The sequence below is a fragment of the Bos indicus x Bos taurus genome, chromosome 11 (genome assembly GCF_003369695.1).
Source record: "Bos indicus x Bos taurus breed Angus x Brahman F1 hybrid chromosome 11, Bos_hybrid_MaternalHap_v2.0, whole genome shotgun sequence".
Classification (NCBI taxonomy): Eukaryota; Metazoa; Chordata; class Mammalia; order Artiodactyla; family Bovidae; genus Bos; species Bos indicus x Bos taurus.
The window spans coordinates 70,804,496-70,824,883 of record NC_040086.1 but is presented as its reverse complement, the minus strand read 5'-3'; the positions used below and the strand labels follow the sequence as shown (position 1 = coordinate 70,824,883).

Here is a 20,388-nt window from a genome sequence, read left to right as displayed (position 1 = left end):
TGGTGAAATAGATAGGTGGGCAGGGAATGAAGAGGCTGTTTCATGAGAAAAAAATGCAACCAGCGTTTGTGAAGCCAACCCGAAATGGGTAAGGGACATAACTCAAAGGAGGCAAAATCGTAGCAACAGATGTTAAAAATACACTGATGATCATAACATATTTTGGAGAAGAAAAGATCCCTATAATATCAATCTTTTGCCAGAGCAATGACAAAGGAGAGAAGGTCATTCTGATGATTAGGGAGATGTTCCATTGTCAGGGTGAAAAGAAAAGCACAGAACCCTGAAAAGAACGTGGATGGAACCCTTTTTAGTCCTTTTATTGTGCACGCCTTGTCAAAGCTGTTATGTAAAACCCTCTAGGGAATGAATGAAATTCTGTCTGTATGATTCTTTCTATTCAAATGCAGAAGAATCATGTTAAATGAACCTAGAGGACAGGACTGTTGGTATTAATATTTCCTAAGCAGTCTTCCAGGCTGTCAGGTAACTTCTCCCTGTGGTTTCTTTTCCTCTCTTAGATTGAGCCCTTCTTGCGAACCCCCCGGAACAGTAACTACACATACCTGACCACGCCCGCCATTGAGGTAATAACTCCTGACACATATCTGCCTGTCTCAGAGACAAACCGTTTCCACCCCCCGCCCCCAGCGACTCGGGGAGTGGTGCGGATTTCAGAGAAGTAGCTTAAGCAGAAACGTACCCTTCTTACCTACTGGATATTGGAATGTGAAACAAAGGCTCCTGAACCACAGAGTCCCAGGATTGTCCTAACTTGTTCTCAAGTGTTTTCCTGACATCAGCAACTGATAGAGGAAGTGTCTGTGGATCAGTCTTCTTTGACCTTTGCACAGACATCATTTCTGATCAGGCAGCTCAGCCTTTCAAGAAGGGATGAGGGGGAGGCAGCGAGTATAATGCACATCGATTTCCTGTAAGGTGGGAGCTGAGTAGGAAGAGCCTCAGTTCCAGGGGCTGGGCCCCCAGGAAGCTGATGTATATGCAGGTGGGTCTCCAGGGCTTGTCTGGTTCAGGTCAATCATTCTAGCTCTGAGGATTTAAGGCCCATGGTTTAGGGACAGTTGCTGCAAAGATGGCCTGGAAGATCCTGAACCACACCAGGCCTTGTGGGACAGGCTTGGTCCAGGCCACATCTGTCAGCCACCTGGACAGGGAATCAATCGCCAGTGTCAGCTGAGCACCTGTGGTTTGCCCAGTCTTGTGCTGGGGGCCAGCAGGGATTCAGAGGAGTGTCAGACATTGTTCTGTCCTTGGGAGTTAAGAGATTCCAGACTGGGCACCTCCTGTGTGTCGGGCACTGTTTCAGGAAGATAGAGCCGTAGAACAGACAGATGGAGCCCATCCCTTTTACGGACTCTACAGCCTACTGAAGGAGGCACCCGATAGACAGCGAAGCATAGTCATGTCAGAGAGTAAGGACAGTCTTGAGAAAGTGCGATGGGACAAGGAAAGCACATTCTGGTGAGCTGTGACCAAGACCAGCGATTGCAGAGGCTCAGAACTGGGGCTGAGTTGGGTGTATTTGAGGGGAGAAAGAAGTCAGCATGGCTATGGGCATGCGAATGAAGTGGAGAGTTGGGGTCATGAGATAAGCAGGGTCATCAAGGGCATAATCGTACAGAATCTGAACCCCTGAGAAAGAAGGTTGAACTTGGGTGGAGAGCTGTGGGAAGCTCTTGGAGGTTCTAGGAGAAAGCGGTATCATCTGGCTCACCTTTTTAAAAGAGCTCCCTGACTAGTGTGGAAAATGGATGGGGGAGTAGCAGAAGTGATTGAGGAAAGACCTTTTATAAGCCAGCTGAAGCACTGAGACTAACTTACATGAAAATATTGAAGAACTGTCGGATGCTCAGCTCTGAGATACAGGCCACATCAGCTTCATGGCTGGGGTAATGCCATGGTTCAGCGTCGTCGAATTCTCTCAGGCTCACATTAGCCCAACAGAGGCTTATTTCAGGCCATTCGTGGACCAAAATCCATTAGAACTGAAATGTCAGCTGCATCTTGTCAGTTAGGCTTTTATTTATTTATCTAACATGTGTGTATTTATTGGATGCCTAAATGGTGCAGGTGCTGTGCTAAGTGCCAGATATACACTGATGAACAAAGTGGTTCTGGCCCATTGTCTTTGATCTTAGTCTCACATGCCTTTGCTTCTGTTGCTGGAAGAGTGAAAAACTCAGGCATAGAAAGTGATTTTTTAAAAATACTTTGCTATTTAAATTAGCCACAGACGGGCCACATCAACATTACTTGAGAACTTGTTAGAAATACAGAGTCCTGGGTGGCACCCCAGTCCTGCTGACTCAGGACCTGCATTTCCCAAGACCTGCAGGTGATCTGGGTGCTCTGGCATAGGGTGCAGCCTCTGCACCCTAAGCAGTTCTTCCCTTGGGACAGACGAACATGCTCCAGTTCCGACCTGCGTCTGTTCACCTGCAGGGGATGGGCTTGTCTCTGGCTCATCATTTCTCTGAGATGTTTCTAAAGCACTCACGGCTGTAGAATTATTTTAAATTGCATCTTCTCTGATGCAAGAACACAAACATGTTCTTGATTTCAATAGAACCTCCACACAGAATGAGGACTCCATCAAAATGACTAATGAGCAGTTCCTTGGAATACTCATTTACATCAGATTAAGCAAATAATACATAAAGGAAGTTGCCCTGTTGCTCCCTTGTGAAAGGAGTGTTTTAACAAGGTGTGTCCATATCAGCCTCTGATCAGATGAAAGAGACAAAGTTCCAAAGGTTTGGCAACCACACACCTAGAGAATCAGCCAACCAGAAAACACCTATGTGTGTGGAGCCCTACTATGCACTCAGCACCGGGCTTGTGCCTCAAGCCCCTCTGGGGATGTGCAGGTGTCTGGGACACTAGGGAAGGATGTCTGTTTCTCTCCCAGATGCTATGCCCTCTGCTTCCTACCTCACCCCCTCCTCCAGCCCTTGGAAAGTGTGCTCTGTATTCCAGAGTCAAGAAACTGTGACTAAAAGTATACAGGTTATGGGCTTCCTTGGTGGCTTAGTGGTAAAGAATCTGCCTGCCAATACAGAAGATATGGGTTTGATCCCTGGGTAGGGAAGAACCCCGGGAGAAAGAAATGGCAACTCACTCCAGTATTTTTGCCTTGGAGATCCTATGGACAGAAGAGCCTGGTGGGCTACAGTCCATGGGATTGCAAAAGAATTGGACATGACTCAGCGACTAAAAAAAACAAAAAATCCAAGTTATAGACTTTAGTTTATACACATGCAAGGAACTGGTTGGCTATTAAATACACAAAAAAGACATACACACATTCGGAAATGATATACAGAAACTAGAAACTTTGCATTTGTAAAAATTTCACATTGCTTTCCTAAAAATATTGTAATTATTGTTTTGGTCCTAGCATGGTAATTAGTGTCCATTAGTTTCACGTTAAGCAACACCACCTAAACCCATGTGGAGCCCTGTGGTTGCCCTATGGCGAGGAGACCTAAGACAGTAGTTTGCAATCTCTAGGCAATGATCACCTGGAGAGCAACTAAAAGGCATCGAATCCAGGTGCCGCCCCAGACAAAGTCAGAGTTTCTGGGGACGAGACCCAAGCACTGTTTTGTGCATGGGGAGGTGGCAGACACCCTTTTCCTCTTCGATTCCCCTCTCACTCCATCCACAAGCCACAGCTCTTTGCCTCACATGATCCTCTACAGTGACATAGTTTTAGCTAAGGAATTCTTGGTGGAGACTGGACGAAGGTTGAGGAGGCATTTGTGTTTATGTTGGTGTCTATAGAGAATCTTAGGATAGATTCTAGATTAGTGAAAGTGAATGTGTTAGTTGCTCAGTAGCGTTCGATTCTTTGTGACCCCATGGACTGTAGCTCACCAGGCTCCTCTGTTCGTAGGATTCTTCAGGCAAGAATACTGGAGGGGGTTGTCATTTGCTTCTCCAGGGGATCTTCCCTGGATTTAACATGAAAGAGTCAATGACCTATATCCGGGATGCCAGTGTCCCTCAGCTGCCTATGCCGGTTTTCATCAAGGCACCACGTTCAGGGAACAACTGTGTGCGGGGGAAGAATTCTGTAGCTAACCCTTCTTGGGCTAACCTTCCTGCACCATGAGTGTCTGCTGTTGTGTGTTTGCTTTTGTTGATTTAGAACTGGGGGAGTGACTTCTTGTGTATGGAGCAGAATCCTTCCAACAGTGTCCCCACGTCAGGTGAGTATAAACGTCATCACCCCCTTCAGTCAAGGGCTAAGTGTCAGGTTGCTGGGAGAACCTACAAGCACATCTTAGAGCCTTGGGCAGGCCTTGCTGATTTCTGTGCACTGTAGACCTTGATCCTGGGCAGCCCATGACAAGCTGGCCTGCAGCACTGCTGGGCTCCCAGGTACTCCTCAAACCACACTTCTCATCTCAACTTATTCCTAATGGCAACTCCTCAGGCCTCCCTGCCTAGTGAGGTAGGTAGAGTCAGGGATGGGGGTCCTCTCTGCCTGTGCTTATGATCCCCACAGCTGGAACTTTCTTGGACCCCTCAAGGATGAATTGGGCTCCTCTCCGGATGGCTAAAAGCCATCAAGCCCATTACCTTCAGTGCCTTGGTGGCTCTGGATGCATGGAAGAGACAAATTTTCTAAAGCCTTAGGCTGGAAATAAGTGTAATGGGGATGGATGGGATGAAAATGGAATCTCAGGCTTCTAGTCAGGTTAACTGTTTAAAAGGAAGACCTCCACCAACCATCCATCTCTTTGCCTGTCTCCTTAGTCCATGAGCTCCGACCAGCAGATATCAAAGTGGTGGCTGCCCTGGGTGACTCGCTGACTGTGAGTACGGAGTTGAGCCAGGAATCAACTCTTCTTCCACATTGGCTCTGCGTTCAGCATCTAGCTGACACTGTCGAGAACCTACCTGTGTCTGGCACTGAAGCACAGCCAGGCAGCCACAGACATTAGCAGGCAATCTAGAAGCCCTGCCCTCCACCCTTCCACACCCCTGCTCAAACACCACCTCCTCCCATGAGGCTTCCCTCCAGCACCAGATTGAAGCCATCCCATCCCTTCTTCCCCACTGTTCCCAGGCATTCCATCTGTATGTGCTAAGGTACTTATCTAAGTCTGCCTGGCATCACTAGGGAACTCATCTCCCTCACTCTCTCCTCGGGTGGTGGGTCTACCCACAAACCACCCAGCTCCCCTCCACCCCATTCAAAAGTGTGTTCTTGGGGGCAGAAGGGACCCAATTCCTGCACATAGTATAGTTTCACTAAAGGAATTATATTGGCCAACCCAAGATTTCGCTATTGCTATGTGTGAGACAGTCTGCTAGCTTTTCAGAGGGAAAAGAAGTATGAGATGTGGTCTTAACCCTCTTAAAACTTGTCCAGCTGGGGAAATAAAAAACTTACACTGAAGGAGATACCTATCCAGATAGGTGACAAATAGGACTCTTGAAATCAGGTATTCATGTCTATAGAAAAACAACTTCCCTGTATGTGTGTGAGTGTGTCTTAATTTTCATACAAACATGGGGAAAGCTGTGGAAGGATACACATCAGGCTCTTAACCATTCATCGGCTCTGGTGGTGTGTATATGTGGGTAAGGGGTGAGGAGGGATGTGGAACCTGCAGCAGGAGGCAAGTTTATTAAAGTAGGGGTAAATTATTAACTAAAAAATCCTTGTATTATTTCCCTGGTTCACTTACTTTAGTAAGTTTCAAAGAGGAATTTCTCTTTTTTAATAATAGGGCCTTTAGGTAAAGCTTGATGGAGGAGGTAGAAGCTGACCAAGGTCTTAGGGAATGAACTGGAGACGTAAGGGCTAGAAAGGAGGAAGTTTAGTATTCCAGAAAGGGATGGAGTGGCTGTTAATAGGCTGCCCCAAAGCTCTCATGCTTCAGATCAACTTGTTTAGACCTGAAGGTGTGTGTGGACAGGAAAGGGGGGTGAACAAGAAAGGAAAGAGGGAACCAGGTCGTGGTGAGCTCAGAATGTTGGTGAAGGGTCAGAGTCAGGGGAAGCGTAAAGAAGCAGGTGTGCTTGGAGGAGCAGGTGGGAAACTGAGTGAGAAGGGAAGAGACGCTGGGGGCTGGGGCCAAATGGATCCAGAGCTGTCCATGGCGAGGAGATGAGAGTCTCACCAGGGAGTATGGCAGAGGGAACACAAAGGGTTGGAAGCCAGAGAAGTTGGGGAGGAAGAATCTTACTTCTTCCATGACTTGGTTACTGGTGGTGTGTGGAAGGTTGGGGAGTCAGGACAACTCAGAGATTAAGCAGCCTGGAGAAAAACTGGTACCATTTTCAGAAAAGGTAAATCCAGGTCCCAGCTGCTACACCAGGGCCAGAGGGGCTCTCCCCAGTGCCCCCAGCCTGCCCCGGACCCAGCCCAGCTCTACAGCCTTCTCTTTGCCTTTTTCAGACAGCAGTAGGAGCCCGACCCAGCAACTCCAGTGACCTCCCCACATCCTGGAGAGGACTATCCTGGAGGTGAGGGTGTTCTCTCATCTCTGCTGATGATGCTCCCCATACAGGCATGGGTGGTATGTTTCTCCATCACTCGTCAGAGATGAGGCCAGGTACCCATGGCCCAACGCTGGGATGCAAGGGGATGCCCTGATGCTCATGCTAGTCCTAAGGGGGATGGGAATCCTGTCCTGGGGCAGCCTCTCTGGTTCTGACTCAGAAACATGATGACCGATGATTTTAACAAATGTGCTTTCTCTTCCCCAGCATTGGAGGGGATGGCGACTTAGGGACCCACACCACACTTCCCAGTAAGTAGCAACACAGAGAAGCACCATCACTGTGGCCATAACAACCCCTCGCGGTGGCCAGGGCCCTCCCCTGAGCAAGGGAAGAGAAGGTTATCTATAAGGAGGGGGAGTCAGCCCACCCTGAAAAGACCAGGAGCATCCGGTCCACACTTGTGCCCCAACATTGTATATCCATCTCCCTCTCACCTGTGCACTCTTCCATCTCCCCCTTCAAAGACATTCTGAAGAAGTTCAACCCCAACATCCTTGGCTTCTCCACCGGCACCCGAGAGGAGACAGCAGGGCTGAATGTAGCCACAGAAGGGGCCAGGGCTCGGTGAGTAGACGGGGGTACTGGAGGCAGAGGAGGGCAAGGCTGAGAGATCGGGGAGGAGAGAAGGGTGGTGTCTGAGCAGCACTAGTGGCTGTGGACAGAATCCTTCTGCTACCCAGCCCCGAGCTGCCCCTCACCTGCATTAACTCCTGAAATCCTCACCCACTTTGAGATGGGCATTAGCATGAGGACCCAGAGGCTTAAACCGCTTCCTGAACAGCCCAGGGTCATCAGAGCAAATGCCCAGAGAAACCTGGATGAACCAGGCTGAATCAGAGCCTTCGCTCTGCCTGCGGCACTGTTAACACCTTTCAGGGCAGTGGGAGGAAGCACTTGAGGGTGTCTGGACGACAGGCAGGTGGCCGGGGCCCAGGATGCATCCTGCTGACCTCAGCTGACCTCCCTACCCAGGGGAGGCCAGAGTCGAATGCGTGGGGGACTCTTGGCACCCCTGGAACACAGAGCAGAGGAACACCCCACAGAGGGCCACCCTTCCTTTCTCTCCTCTAGTCCTGGACTCTGAAAAGGCTGTATTTGACACTAGGGAGTTAGGTGGTAGAGCCCCTAAAACACCGAGGCAGTTGTTTGTTTTCACTTGGATTTCTGAGGTTGACAACAATCCAGATAATTAAAGTTGAAATGCCTGATGGAGTTCATTGATTTTCTGCACGGAGTGTGCTGGGTCTTTGCTTTGTAGAAGGGTTGCTGCAGTCACATCACCAGGGAGACAGAACCGGCTTGACTCACTCTGTTTACAGGCAGCATTCCTTTCAGACACGGTAAGGAGGGCCCCACGCTCGCTAGGTTTGAGTCTCTGAGCCACAGGAAGCAATGTCAGTTCCTCAGCGTCATAAGCAGGAAGAACTTATTTTTCTGTGAAAAATTGGGCTGCCTGGGGCTGTAATATCAACATCTAGTTTCTGGTATTGCCATTATTATTATTATGATCATTATGATTTTAGGAATATCATTATAGGGCTCAGGCTTCATTAACCAGGAATGGGTTCTTTAGTCTGTTGACGTTCGCGCCCCCTTCCCCTTTCTTGCTTCACTTCTCTTAAACTGCCTTTTCTATTTCACTGCTACTTGGTGCCTCCATGAGAACAAAGAGTGGCGGGGGAAGTGGCCGACACGTGCAGCTTCTTGTTAGGATCTCAGAGGTCCCGTGTTAGGGGAAGGGACAGCAAGCCATTAGTCAGCTTAAGTAAGCAAGAATGGAGCACCGTTCTGTGAGCCTTCCTTATCTGCACTGTGTCATGTGGCATGGTGTGGAAAAGGATGAGTTCACCTAAAGAGAGAGATGAATGCCACAGCAGAGCAACCAGGATAATGAGACCTCCAGTTAGATTATCTATGTCCAGCCATTGCTGGCTCTGTGACCTTGGGCAAGTCACTTGGTATCTCTGAACCTGAGTTTCCTCATCTATAAATGGAGGTAATAATAGTACCTACTTCTCTTGGCTGTCACAAAGATTCAATGAGACCAATAACCCACCTAGTTTATAATATGTATGCAAAAAAAAATGGTCATCATTAGGGTATTTTGTTTCAAAGTTTTATTTAAGATCAAACTTTCTATCAATCAATAAGCAAGAATTCACTGAGCACCTGGGAAGGACTGAGCCCCATGGTGGTTACTAAAAGATACAGAAAAATCAAAAAGTGAACTGTCTGCCCACAAAGAGCTTGCTGTCTAGTTAAGGAGCCTAAACCAATAGGAAATAATTTGGCGGGGGTAGGGGGGCGGTGGGGGGAGAGGGGAGTGTTGTTTATGGCAATGTTGCAGACTGAAATGATTTTGTACTTTGGAATGATTTGAAATGATTTTGTACTCAGAAAACAGAAAAGTGTAAAATATGAACTGGGCAGTCTAGTTACAGACAGGTACAGACCCAGAAGGGACCCCAGAAAACATCTAGTCCTGCCTCTTTGTATAAAGATGAAAAAATTCAAGGTTAGCAGGGTTCTGTAACTTGGGTGAGCTCCACAGCAAATTGGTGGCAGAGCTGGAAGGGGATCCCTGGTCCCATAGCTCCCAAAGCATAGCTCTGCACACCAAGACTGAAAAAGGAAATGGAGGAGATGTGGGTAAACAAACCCAGAGAGAAGGCTCCTCGGGGAGGTAGGTAGGGCTTGCTCTGAGCCTGAAGCGTGGGAAGAACTTGGCTAGGGAGAGGGGAAAAGAGGGCATTCCTGACTTCCGCTAGTGTTCTGGAGGGCTTATCACCCACAGATACCCCTGTTCATATCTCAAACCTGTAAAAAGATTACAGAGACTTCTGTGGTCACCTCTAACCAAGCCAGGCTTTCTTTATGACTTTCTGACATATCCATGATAGCAATAGCATATGAGATACGGTCCTGAGTGAATAAATGAGAAACATGGCAGAAATGGTACCATGTATGCTTGGCCACATGCCCAGCATGTGGACATGCAAAGATTTAAAATACCCATTCTGCACCAGTTCCTTCTTTTATGACTTCTTCCATGGAAGCATCCATTTGCTGTATCCCTTCTGTTATACATATCTGTTTTAAATAACTGCTTTATTGAGGTGTAATTGACATAAGTACACTGAACCAGTTCCCTGGTGGCTCAGACAGTAGAGTCTGCCTGCAATGCAGGAGGCGTGGGTTCAATCCCGGGTCAGGAAGATCCCCTGGAGAAAGAAATGGCAACCCACTCCAGTATTCTTGCCTGGAAAATCCCATGGATTGAGGAGCCTAATGGGCTACAGTCCATAGGGTCACAGAGAGTAGGGCACAATTGAGTGACTTTCACACTGCACATATTAAAAGGGTGCAATCTGATCAGTTTGTTATATGCATGTACCTATGAAACCATTACGTCAATCAATAATGAGTGTATCCATCACCTCCAAAAGTTTCCCTGTGCTGCTTTGTAATCAGTCCCTCCCTCCTGCCCCTTACGGTCTCTACCCCACTCACTCCCTGGGACCCAGGTAACCACTGACCTGCTTTCTTGTCACTATAGATTAGGTTTAATTTTCTAAAATTTTATAGAAACAGAGCCATGGATGATGTACTCTTTTCCCTTTTTAAAAAAATATGTATTTACTTATTTGGCTGCACCAGGTCTTGGTTGTGACTCGTGGGATCTTTGATCTTTATTGCAGCAGGCAGGATCATTAGTTGCAGCGTACAAACTCTTAGTTCTGGCATGCAGGATCTAGTTTCCTGACCAGGGATCGAACCCAGGTCCCCTGCGTTGGGAGCACAGAATCTTAGCCGCTGGACCACCAGGGAAGTCCGTGTACTCTCTTCTTGTCTAACATCTTTCACCCAGCAAAATTATTTTGACATACATCCCTGTTGTTATGTGTATCACTAGTTCGTTCTCCTTGATTGCTGAGTAGGGTTCCGTTGGCACGCCTCTCTCTAACCCAGAAGCATTCGTGGCACACATCTAGGGGGTGAAGTGAGTTCTAGCCTAGCCCTGTCGGTATTTGTCTCCCTCATCCTGTTTTGTTACCAGCGGGGAAAGTGAGGAGATGGGGAATGGTTTGGAAATCCAAAGGAATGATAGAGAAGAAAAACAGAAGGATTAAAAGAAGAGAAACTGGGACTTAAGAGGTAAAGGTTGAAGGAGTCATGAAGCTTGGAAAAGAGGAAGCTGAGGGATCATTTGGGGTGATGGCTTTTTTCAAATATACAAAAGGTTATTTTTAAGACAGGCAGCCAAATAAGAACTGAACAGGCTCAGCCTGCAATGAAAAGAGCTGGATGAAATATAAGGGAACGTCCCTGACGGGAAGGTTGAGCAGATCCCCACTGCCTGCCCACCAACCCACCCCTCCCCACCACCACCACTATCCCTGCGGCCAAAGTGGCCTCAGAGGACCAGGCCTGCAGAAGGGGGTGGTGAGATGCATGTCAGCCCCCTGGCAGGGTCAGGATCAACTGGGGCTCCAACACCCACAGCAAATCTTTGATTGTTCATAGGTTGAGATTTCTTGAGAATTGAAAGCCTTTCAATACCTTCTGAAGGAATAGGTCTTTATATAACATTTTTTTTTCCTGAAACATCTCCTCGCCAGGCCCAAATCCTGCAGCTTGAGCCCTTGCTCGTGAACCAGCTCTAATGTTCCCCTCTTTTCCCCTGCCCAGGGACATGCCAGCCCAGGCCCGGGACCTCATGGAGCGAATGAAAACCAGCCCTGTGAGTACAGGCCCCTGGCCACCCTCTGTCTTTAACTAGGGTGGGTGCGAGTGGCCCTAAATGAGCCCCCTTTGCACCTCTGCACTTCAATCTCTTGGCTCGTCTTTACGAGGGACCAGATGAGTAGGTCTTGCCACCAAGACGCCGTCTCTGCTGCACCCCTTCCCCAGGCACCCTCCTCTCCAGGCCGGCTGCAGGAGGAGAGATGAGCAGAGGGCTGGTGGAGGTGGCAGGCCTCGGCCTTTGGCAGCTTTCCATTGCACCCAAGAGCTGGCTTCCCAAACCCTATTATGTAAACTTTGGCTTCTAAAAATAGTCTTCCATTCCAGTCCTTCCTCCTTCCCTCTTCCCCGGCCCCTCTAAACCTCCTCACCAGCACTTTTTTCAATGCTCTGGGTTTATGCCTTGGAATTCACTGCCTGGCAGCACTCCTACTATGGGGCTGCTGAGTGGAAAGCAGGCTCCCTAGAACCTCTCCAAGCCCCCTCCTCACCTCTCTGTCCAACCGGTCCCCTTCCCTAGACCCAGGCAGCTCTGGGCTCTTGCTTCTAGATGTGTCTTTTGCCCTGGGCTCCTTTGAAGGCCTTTGGATCACATTTTATTGTTGTTTGGTTGCTAAGTCGTGTCCGACTCTTTGCAACCCCACGGACCGCAGCATGACGAGGCTTCCCTGTCCTTCACTGTCTCCCTGAGTTTGCTCAAACTCATGTCCATTGAGTCAGTGATGCCATCCAACCATCTCCTCCTCTGTTGCCTGCTTTTCTTCATGCTCTCAATCTTTCCCAGCATCAAGGTCTTTTCCAATGAGTCGGCTCTTTAGTAGTATGTTAATACAAGCCACCTCCAACTGGACTTCAGCTTTCTTAAGATCTCAAAGGGAAAAAAGTTCTCTGTACTGAGCGCGCGTGCACACACACACACACACACACACACACCCACACCCTTGCCCAGCACCAAAGTGAGGGCGAGGGAACTCCACTTGACTTCTTCTCTCCACTGTGATGTAGAGGATGAAAGGCACTGGGGGGAAGGGGTGTCTAGCACATGCATGTGCCCCCCGCCCCCCACCAAGGCCTAAGTGGGCTCTTCTGTCCCCTCAGAAAATCAACCTACAGAAAGACTGGAAGCTGATCACGCTCTTCATTGGGAGTAACGACTTGTGCCATTACTGTGACAATGAGGTAGGCCCCTGACTGGCCCCCTGGGAGATGGATCTGATGGCCAAGGCCACTGTCTGTACCCAGGCTGGGATGTCCCCCATGGGAGGCACCCAGGCCAGCCCTCCCAGGCACCTGAGTCTGCCCAGAGAGCCCGGCTCACACACGCCAGCCATCCCCACTACTGAGTGGCTGCTGCATTGGTTCCTTGATTCCAGATGTGTCTGGACGTCCCCACTCTCAGGCACTACTGAGGTGGTCTCTCTTGCACCCTTAAATACTGTTCTCTGGTAGCCAGTGGATAACCAGGGAGCCCCCTCACCTGTCTGGAGTCTCTGCCCATTTTTTCGGTGTTTCTTCAGGGTGGGGAGGTTGCAGGGGGAGGCTGAAACAATGTCATAAATATGGTTGATACAGCTGAACCAATCCTGATCCATGGCTCACTGCCCTTCAGGGACAAAAATGTGTTCATCACCTTCAGCCAGCCTGTGAACCCAACCCACTCCCAACCTTGTTTCTATGGGGAAATACATCCAGACGTACAAACTTTGGGAGGTAATAACTTTTGGAATTCATCTTGTTCTAAGTTGAGGATGTGCTATATTTTATTTGGCCAGGAAAAAAAAAAAAAAAAAGCAGCTGCCGTAACTCAGAGGTTGTGCTAGAATGTTTGACAGTCACAGGCAGCAGGGAGAAGGCATTTATCATTCCTTGTGGCTGAGAGAGACAGTCCCCAAATTCTAGATGAGAACCAGCCTCCCCCACACAGGGACCTCTCTTCCTCACTGCCCAGACTAGAGGCAGAAGTGATCCAACCCCGTGGGATTTTAAATGTCATTGTGCCCTGCACTCTGTGGGGTCCAGGGAGCCAGAAGTGACCCCAGAAGACCTGTCTTCATGCAAAGTCAGGTTTACTTTCCTAAGAGCAGCGTTTTGTGCAAATGACTTGGGGCCACCACCAGGATTCAGGCCATGTTTTTGGAAGGGGCTAAATCAGCCTCCAGTTGGGAGAGGGGCCAGGAGAGGAGGCCCGCAAGCTGAGTTATAAGGGTAGACATGATGGGGAGGCAGTGGCAGGGGGGCCAGCACTGTTAGGATCTGGGTTAGAGATACCATGGAGGTGGGGTGTGGGAGCCATTAATGGTACCTAGTAGGCATCAAAGGATGACTTTTTTCTTTTTTTCGGCCTTGCTGGGTCCTTGTCATGGTATGTAGGCTCTTCATTGCAAGCTTCTCTGGTTGCAGCATGCCGGCTCTATAGTTGCCGGGCACGGGTTTCTTTCTAGTTGCAGCATGTGGGCTTAGTTCCCCAACCAGAAATCAAATCCACATTCCCTGCATTGGCATCCACTGACTACCAGAGAAGTCCCCAAGGAGTGACTTCTTACCAGAGACTGTATCCATCAGCAACAAGGGTTGGGCTTCCCATCTGGTACAGGACCTTCCTGTGCTGGGCATCAGGCCAACTTCTCCCCCTCCTCCCAGGAGCTGAGCAGAGCCCCTTCCTTCTTCACAGGAGGCCCGCTCTGCTGAGGAGTATGTTAAGTACATCCGGCAGGCCCTGGACATCCTCTACGAGCAGGTAGGGAGGCACAGCGGCATGTTCTCGGGTCCTATTTCCTGCCAGCAACCAGGCTGTCTGCTGGCTCACCAGGGGTCGCTCCCTGAGCGCAGCTAGAAGACTTGTGTTCAGTGAGATACACACTGCAGAGTCCCCCAGGAGCAGGTACCTGGATGGATGGGATGGGAGGGAGGCAGCTGCCAAGCTTCTCTGTGAGGTGGAGTCTAACTGGATCTGACTGCCTTGGTTGGGTGCCAAAGAGCCTGCTTCTGGAGCCAGCTGGCCTGACTTGTAGCTAGGCACTGTGGCTTCCTAGCCATGTGACTTTGGGCAAGTTGTGTCTCAGTTTCCTAATCTATAAAGTAGGGCCAATAAAGACCATTCCACAAGATAATATAAGGCACGTTCCCTCTCTCGGCCTCAGTTTATTGGTAAAATTGGGGAGGGGGGAGTAGACTGTAGACAATCCCCCAAGCTCTTTCCAGCAGTAAGCTCTGCTCCCCAAGTGCTTGCGGACTACTGAAGCCCACCCCCTCTGCTCTCCACAGCTTCCACGGGCTTTCATCAACGTGGTAGAGGTCATGGAGCTGGCTGACCTGCACCAGGGTCAAGATGGAAAATGTGTCATGCCACTGCCAGCCCAGTAAGTAGACGGACGTGGTCCTGAGGCAAGGGCATCTAGGGAAATGGGGCTCAGATACCAGCGGGTGAGACCGAGACTGGCAGAGCTGGACAATCCTGTCCAAGGGGCAAACATCAACAATTAGCCAGGGGCTTGGAAAACCATTCTAAAGTGTTGCTACCTTATTGAATGCCTACTGTATGCAAGTTGCTTCAGTTCTCTGGACCTCACTTTGCCTTTCTGGAAATGATCTGTGAGGGCTCCAGAATTTCTGTGGTGCCAAACCCCAACTTCAGCAAGTTGTTCCCTGTTTGAGAGGTGGCACGAGGCAACAAGCTTTCGAGACAGCTCTACTGGGCCTCACGTCCTGGCGCTGCCGTTTAGAAGCTGTGGAACCTTGTACAAACCACACCACCTCTCTGGGCCTGTTACTCACATGTAAAAATCTCCCGGGGAAGTAGAGGTGACATCTAGGGGAAACACATGTAAAGTGCATGGTCCCCCTTGGGCAGGCGCTCAGGAAATAGTAGCTATAATGTGCTTCTTAGGACTGGCCTTGAAAGCCAGGCTTAGAGCTAAGTGATGTCCTGCAAGAATCTCTGTTGGCCTGGAATTTGTTAAAGCTCATCCCTGACCCTGCAGGAAGTTGCCCTCTTTAAGGCCAGAAGGTTGCCCAGAGTTCCTGTGATGGTTTTTATGGGGGAGGAGATTCTACAGGGTGGCTAAGAAGCCTTATCTGGAGTCAAATGGATTTGCTGGGAAGGTGACCAGCTGGTTCCAATCTTGCCTGGAACCTGGTCCCTGCCTGGAGCAGCCAGTGCCGCCCAAGAGCATCTTCCTGCAGGAGAGTCCTCAGCAGCTGAAGGTAGGGAAGGGAGGCCTCAGGAACATGAGGAAGAAAGGCTGGGCCACTTTGGGAGTCTTCCCAAAACCCCAGCCCCTCTGGAGAAACTCCAGGAGCCACAGGCTAGGGAAGGAAATAGGTGGCCAAGGAAACGGACAGCCTGTCCGCAGGAGCCCCAGGCACTGTTGCCAGCCCTTCTGCCTTCTCTCCTAATAAGCACCTGCTGGATCGCATGTCTCTGAGTCATGCTTCTCTGACCCGGGCCCCAGAGGCAGCAAGTCTGTGTTGTGGGGGCACCTGTGTGTATGGAAGGGGGTTGGAGTAGCCTCTGAGAGGCCCTGAGCCTCAGGACTCCTCACCACACAGGAGCAACTGCACCTGCCTACAAGGCTCCCAGGAGAACTTGCCAGAGATGCAAGAATTGAAGACGGTGAACTGGAACTTCCAGGTGACCCTGTGCCCCTTTTCCCTCCCCACCCTCCTCTTTACTCCCGAAGCAAGGATTGGGAAATCGGGTGTTTGGCAGGGTTCTGCTGCGAGCAAGGCCACTTCCTAAAGGCAGATCACAGCCCCTGAAATGTGTGTCCAGGTAAACCAACATCAGGGGAGGGCAGTGAGAACTCAGAAGGGAAGCTGGAAGAAACCCGTCCTCTCAACTCTCAGAGGAGGCATCACCCCTTCACCCCCCACCCCAACCCCACCCAGAGGGGAGAGGTGCTGTGTTCACTGCTCTTGGGCTCCCTCCCTCCTTACTTTCTCACGTCTGTCTCTGCTCTTGCTGTCCCCTCCCTGGACCTGCCCGCCTGGGCCTTTCTGCAGCACATCCATGTCACGGTCAGAACTTTGTCTTCTTACCTCTCTGAGAAGCTTCCCTTGACTAAGCTCCCTGCTGGCAACTTCAGTCAGCACTTCACTGACCCTAAAGCCATATATGATTTTGACTTTTACATCTCACAGATGGATAACCAGCTCCTTGAGGGTGAGCACAGGTAGTCTATCTTTTACAGTCCACCTTTGGGCACTTAAGCAATGCCAAGACTGTGGATACTCATGCTGAGGTCTAAGGCATTTTGAGGAGCTGGTGTTGAAAAGTTCCCCATTTGGACTGGAGTCCCACGCTCTAATCCACTTCTTCATGCAGTGAGAGCAGGTTGGTGTCTGTGCCTGGTGCAGTCTAAGTGGATGCTTGTGCAGTAGAGCAGCTCCTCTGGGTCTCCTGGCCCTGACATGACCCACCCGAGGCCTCAGGGACAGTCCGTCTGTCCAGCCTCGCTGTGGGACTGAGCAGCCTCCCTCCCCATCCCTAGAGTGCCCTGTCGACACTCTCCTACCAGTACCTGCAGCGTGAGGACTTCGCCGTGGTCGTACAGCCTTTCTTCCAAAACACTCTTGTCCCCCTGAACAAGGTGAGCATCTGGGAGGCACATGTATAGTGGCCATTATCTTGGGGAATGTATTTCCTTTTCCACATGGGCTTTTTTGGACGATCTTTCTCCAGGAGTGCTCCCAAGGAGCTGCTGTTTCTGCTTTTGCTCCTTCCCCCCTTTTGAGTATTACTTGAACTTAGATGTAGTTAGAAAGAAAATGTGAAAATTAACAGTGACTGAGCTCCCCAGGTATGGCCCTGATATTTGCCAGGTTGGAATAAAATGAAAGCTTCCCCAAAACATTCTTTTCAACTATTAGGGCAGGGATGCTGAAGGAGAAGGGATGGACTGTAGGTGGCTATGAATCCGGGAGACCTGGGTTCAATCCCTGGGTTAGAAAGAACCCCTGAAGGAGGAAATGGCAGCCCACTCCAGTATTCTTGCCTGGGAAATCCCATGCGCAGAGGGCCCTAGTGGGCTACAACCCATGGGGTCCCAGACGAGTCAGACACAACTTAGCCACAACAAACAATTTGGTTGCTACAAATTTTTTTAAAAATAAAAATTCCAAAACTAGGTAGTTTCTCCATCAATATCTGATCCAATTGGCAGCAGAAATGAAAGGATGGAAGGTAGAATGCCCAGGGTGCCACTGCCTGGGGCAGAGGGGTTGGGCAGGTAGCAGTGCTCTCATCTCAGGAAGATAATCCCCTTCCTTTGGTCACAGAGAGGGGGCGCTGACCTCACCTTCTTCTCCGAGGACTGTTTCCACTTCTCAGAACGTGGGCACGCAGAGATGGCCATCGCTCTCTGGAATAACATGGTCAGTACCTAAGGGTTGAGTGGGCTCGGGTCAAGGGTACCCCCGAGGACGCTCTTTCCCACAAAGAAAAACCTATTGGTTGATATGTCTCCTTTCTCCCCAGAGTTCAATATGGCAGCTCACGTATTTGTCCTGACAGATTCTATTCTTTCTGTAATTTCCCAGCGCTGTTGGGGTATAACTTTGTCATCAGATACACTAGATGAAAATACCAGCATCGACCCTTTACTGTGTGATCTTGGGCCGTTGAGCCCACTCTGGCCATTTGTGGGCTTACCAGGTAGTGTGGGTGGTAAAGAATCCGCATGCCAACGCAGGAGACACGGGTTCGATCCCTGGGTCAGGAAGATCCCCTGAAGTAGGAAATGGCAACCCAGTCTAGTATTCTTGCTCAGAAAATTCCATGGACAGAGGAGCTTGGCAGGCTACAGTCCATGAGGTCACAAAGCGTCGGACATGACTGAGCAACTATGTACACACTGGCCATCCATATCAGTATCTACAAAAACAACAGCTTAGAGATAATGTGTGTGCCGCACCCAGCACAATAATCCCCACACTCCCTACTACTATTTGTTTAAACACTAAAAAGAGCCACTCAGCCAGTTTTCCCAGGCTGCCACCTAGTCTAGTCCTTTCTGGTGGGGAGAAAAGGAGACCTTACGAAATGAAGGTACAGCCCAGGGGCCACAGCCCTGTGCCTTGCTCTACCCTTTACAGCTGGCCACTCATGACTGGACAGTCAGCTATGTTTGCACAGAGCTTGACAAGTAACCCTGAGCGCTGTATCCTCTTGTGCAGAGCAAATGAAATGCCTTTCCAGTCCACTGGCTTCTTTTGATCTAGGCTCAGCGGTAACCCAATCCCCACCCCAACCTGCATGTTCTCTCCTTTCTCCCATGGTGACTAAACCATCCACACGCCTGCTCCTTTCACTGCAGCTTCAGGCCCACTGTGACTCTGCCAGGCACCGCTGTGCAAGTATTCCCACACCTGTCAGCTCCACCAGCGTGGCCAGTATCTTCCTCGGCTGACTCACAATATTGACTTTCTCCTTAGCTACACCACCTCCTCCTCTCAGAACAGCATGTAAGGAGGTTTTCTCCTTGGCCTACTTAATTGCAGGCTCAACCTCCCTCTGCTTGTGTTTTCCTGGTGTTTTCCTCCTGTTGACATCACAGTCTGCCCACTCCTGGAACTTCCGTCATCTCTGTCCGTCCAGGACCGGGAATTGCAATTAGAACACTTTGAGTTTGCTCCCAACCCTACTTCCACAGTGGTTTTTTAAAATCAAAGTTAAAACAATATAATCCCTGGGAGCAGTTATGTTTCTCTTGATGATTTTTTGCTTTGCAGTCCAGTTGTCTTTCAGTGACTGAGTCATTCAAATTCATGCTTTTAACCACCCCCCGCCCCCGCCCCCGCCCCAGTAAAGGCTGGATATCTCTGCATGGTTTCCTTTCTCCCCCTGCAACCCTGGGGGAATCCATGGATTCCAAGGAGGGGCGGGAATGCTAAGCCCTTAGCCTTGCCCTCCCAGTGTCCCCGTCAGGGTATGGTTTTCCTACCTGGGGGTATTTGGAGACTTCTCAGTGCCAGGACCCTCTGAGTCTCCTGGGACCGATGGCCATAGTGATGACTTGAGCATTACAGGACCCACCTGTCTCATTCTGCATGATTTAATGTAGTTCTGGCCTTTCTCTTCCAAAGCAGCTCAGTAGGTCTTCCCATTAAATGGTTCTGTTTCATAAAAGCAAGTGGAAGGGATTTAGATCTGAAAATGAAAGGTAAATGCTGCATGGAGCCATATTATTGCTACTACAAGACTGTTCATAGCTCCCCAGCCATACCCCAAATTTGAAAAACAGCAGCAAACACAAAGCAAAACAAACCTAAAACTATATGTTATCCTGTGCTATATGATTTGTGGGAATAATTACATAGTCCAGTGTTTTCCTCCAAAAGTATCTCCGATATAAACCTACAGCATCATGCCAACTTCTCAGGTCATCTTCTTCCTGGAATTTCACCCCTAAAGTGACATAAAATAAGTGACAAACCAATAGGGCTGGAGAGGATCTTAGAGGTAGGTCATCGAGCCAGAATGTCCTGTAACTAAAATACAGAGACATGGAACAATTTGCGAGGGGTCAAACAGCAAGTGGCAGAACAAGGATTAGAACTCAGGTCTAATCACCAGGCATCCTGGCTACAGCACCAGCCTGATAAGCACATGTGTAACCGGTGAATTCATGTCTCATAATTAGAGGCCTATGACATAGTGTCTGCAGGCCTTGGCTGATACCCCGGGTGCCCCACTGTGGCAAAAGACACTCTTGAAACTGTTCCATCTCATGCCCCTCCTCTAGGAACAGTTTTTGCCTCCTTTTTCAGAGACTTTTGCAAAGCCAGAAACTCCAACAGCACTAGGGCATGTTTTTCTCTTCCATTTTCTTTTGTCTTACGAACAGTCTCGTCGCCTCTTTTCTGATAACTATTCCTCCACTGCTGCCTGCTCCCTCTTCTGTGGAAATCTTACTCTCTTCTAACACTGACATCTCCCTGGGCATCTCCCCTACCACTAAACAGAAAACAATGCTAGCCTCCTAATTGACGTCCCTATCTCCAAGGCTTACAGCCATTAAAACAGCTCTGGCTGTGTATTACAGTTATTTGGGGGCTCTTAAAAATAATGAATACCTACAACCACTTTGTATGTCTACTAAAGCTGAA

At 49.5% G+C, this 20,388-nt stretch overlaps 1 protein-coding gene across 1 annotated transcript in view; it reads left to right on the top strand.

Moving 5' to 3' along the window:
• PLB1 (phospholipase B1) overlaps positions 1 to 20,388 on the top strand; it is a 102,909-nt gene that overhangs the window by 76,162 nt on the left and 6,359 nt on the right. The window contains exons 42-54 of the mRNA XM_027554461.1: positions 522 to 587; positions 4,172 to 4,232; positions 4,783 to 4,841; positions 6,434 to 6,501; positions 6,745 to 6,788; positions 7,005 to 7,104; positions 11,230 to 11,281; positions 12,382 to 12,462; positions 13,955 to 14,020; positions 14,548 to 14,642; positions 15,832 to 15,913; positions 16,773 to 16,871; positions 17,560 to 17,655. Coding sequence (XP_027410262.1) covers positions 522 to 587; positions 4,172 to 4,232; positions 4,783 to 4,841; positions 6,434 to 6,501; positions 6,745 to 6,788; positions 7,005 to 7,104; positions 11,230 to 11,281; positions 12,382 to 12,462; positions 13,955 to 14,020; positions 14,548 to 14,642; positions 15,832 to 15,913; positions 16,773 to 16,871; positions 17,560 to 17,655 — 969 coding nt within the window. The remainder of the gene's footprint in view (positions 1 to 521; positions 588 to 4,171; positions 4,233 to 4,782; positions 4,842 to 6,433; positions 6,502 to 6,744; positions 6,789 to 7,004; positions 7,105 to 11,229; positions 11,282 to 12,381; positions 12,463 to 13,954; positions 14,021 to 14,547; positions 14,643 to 15,831; positions 15,914 to 16,772; positions 16,872 to 17,559; positions 17,656 to 20,388) is intronic.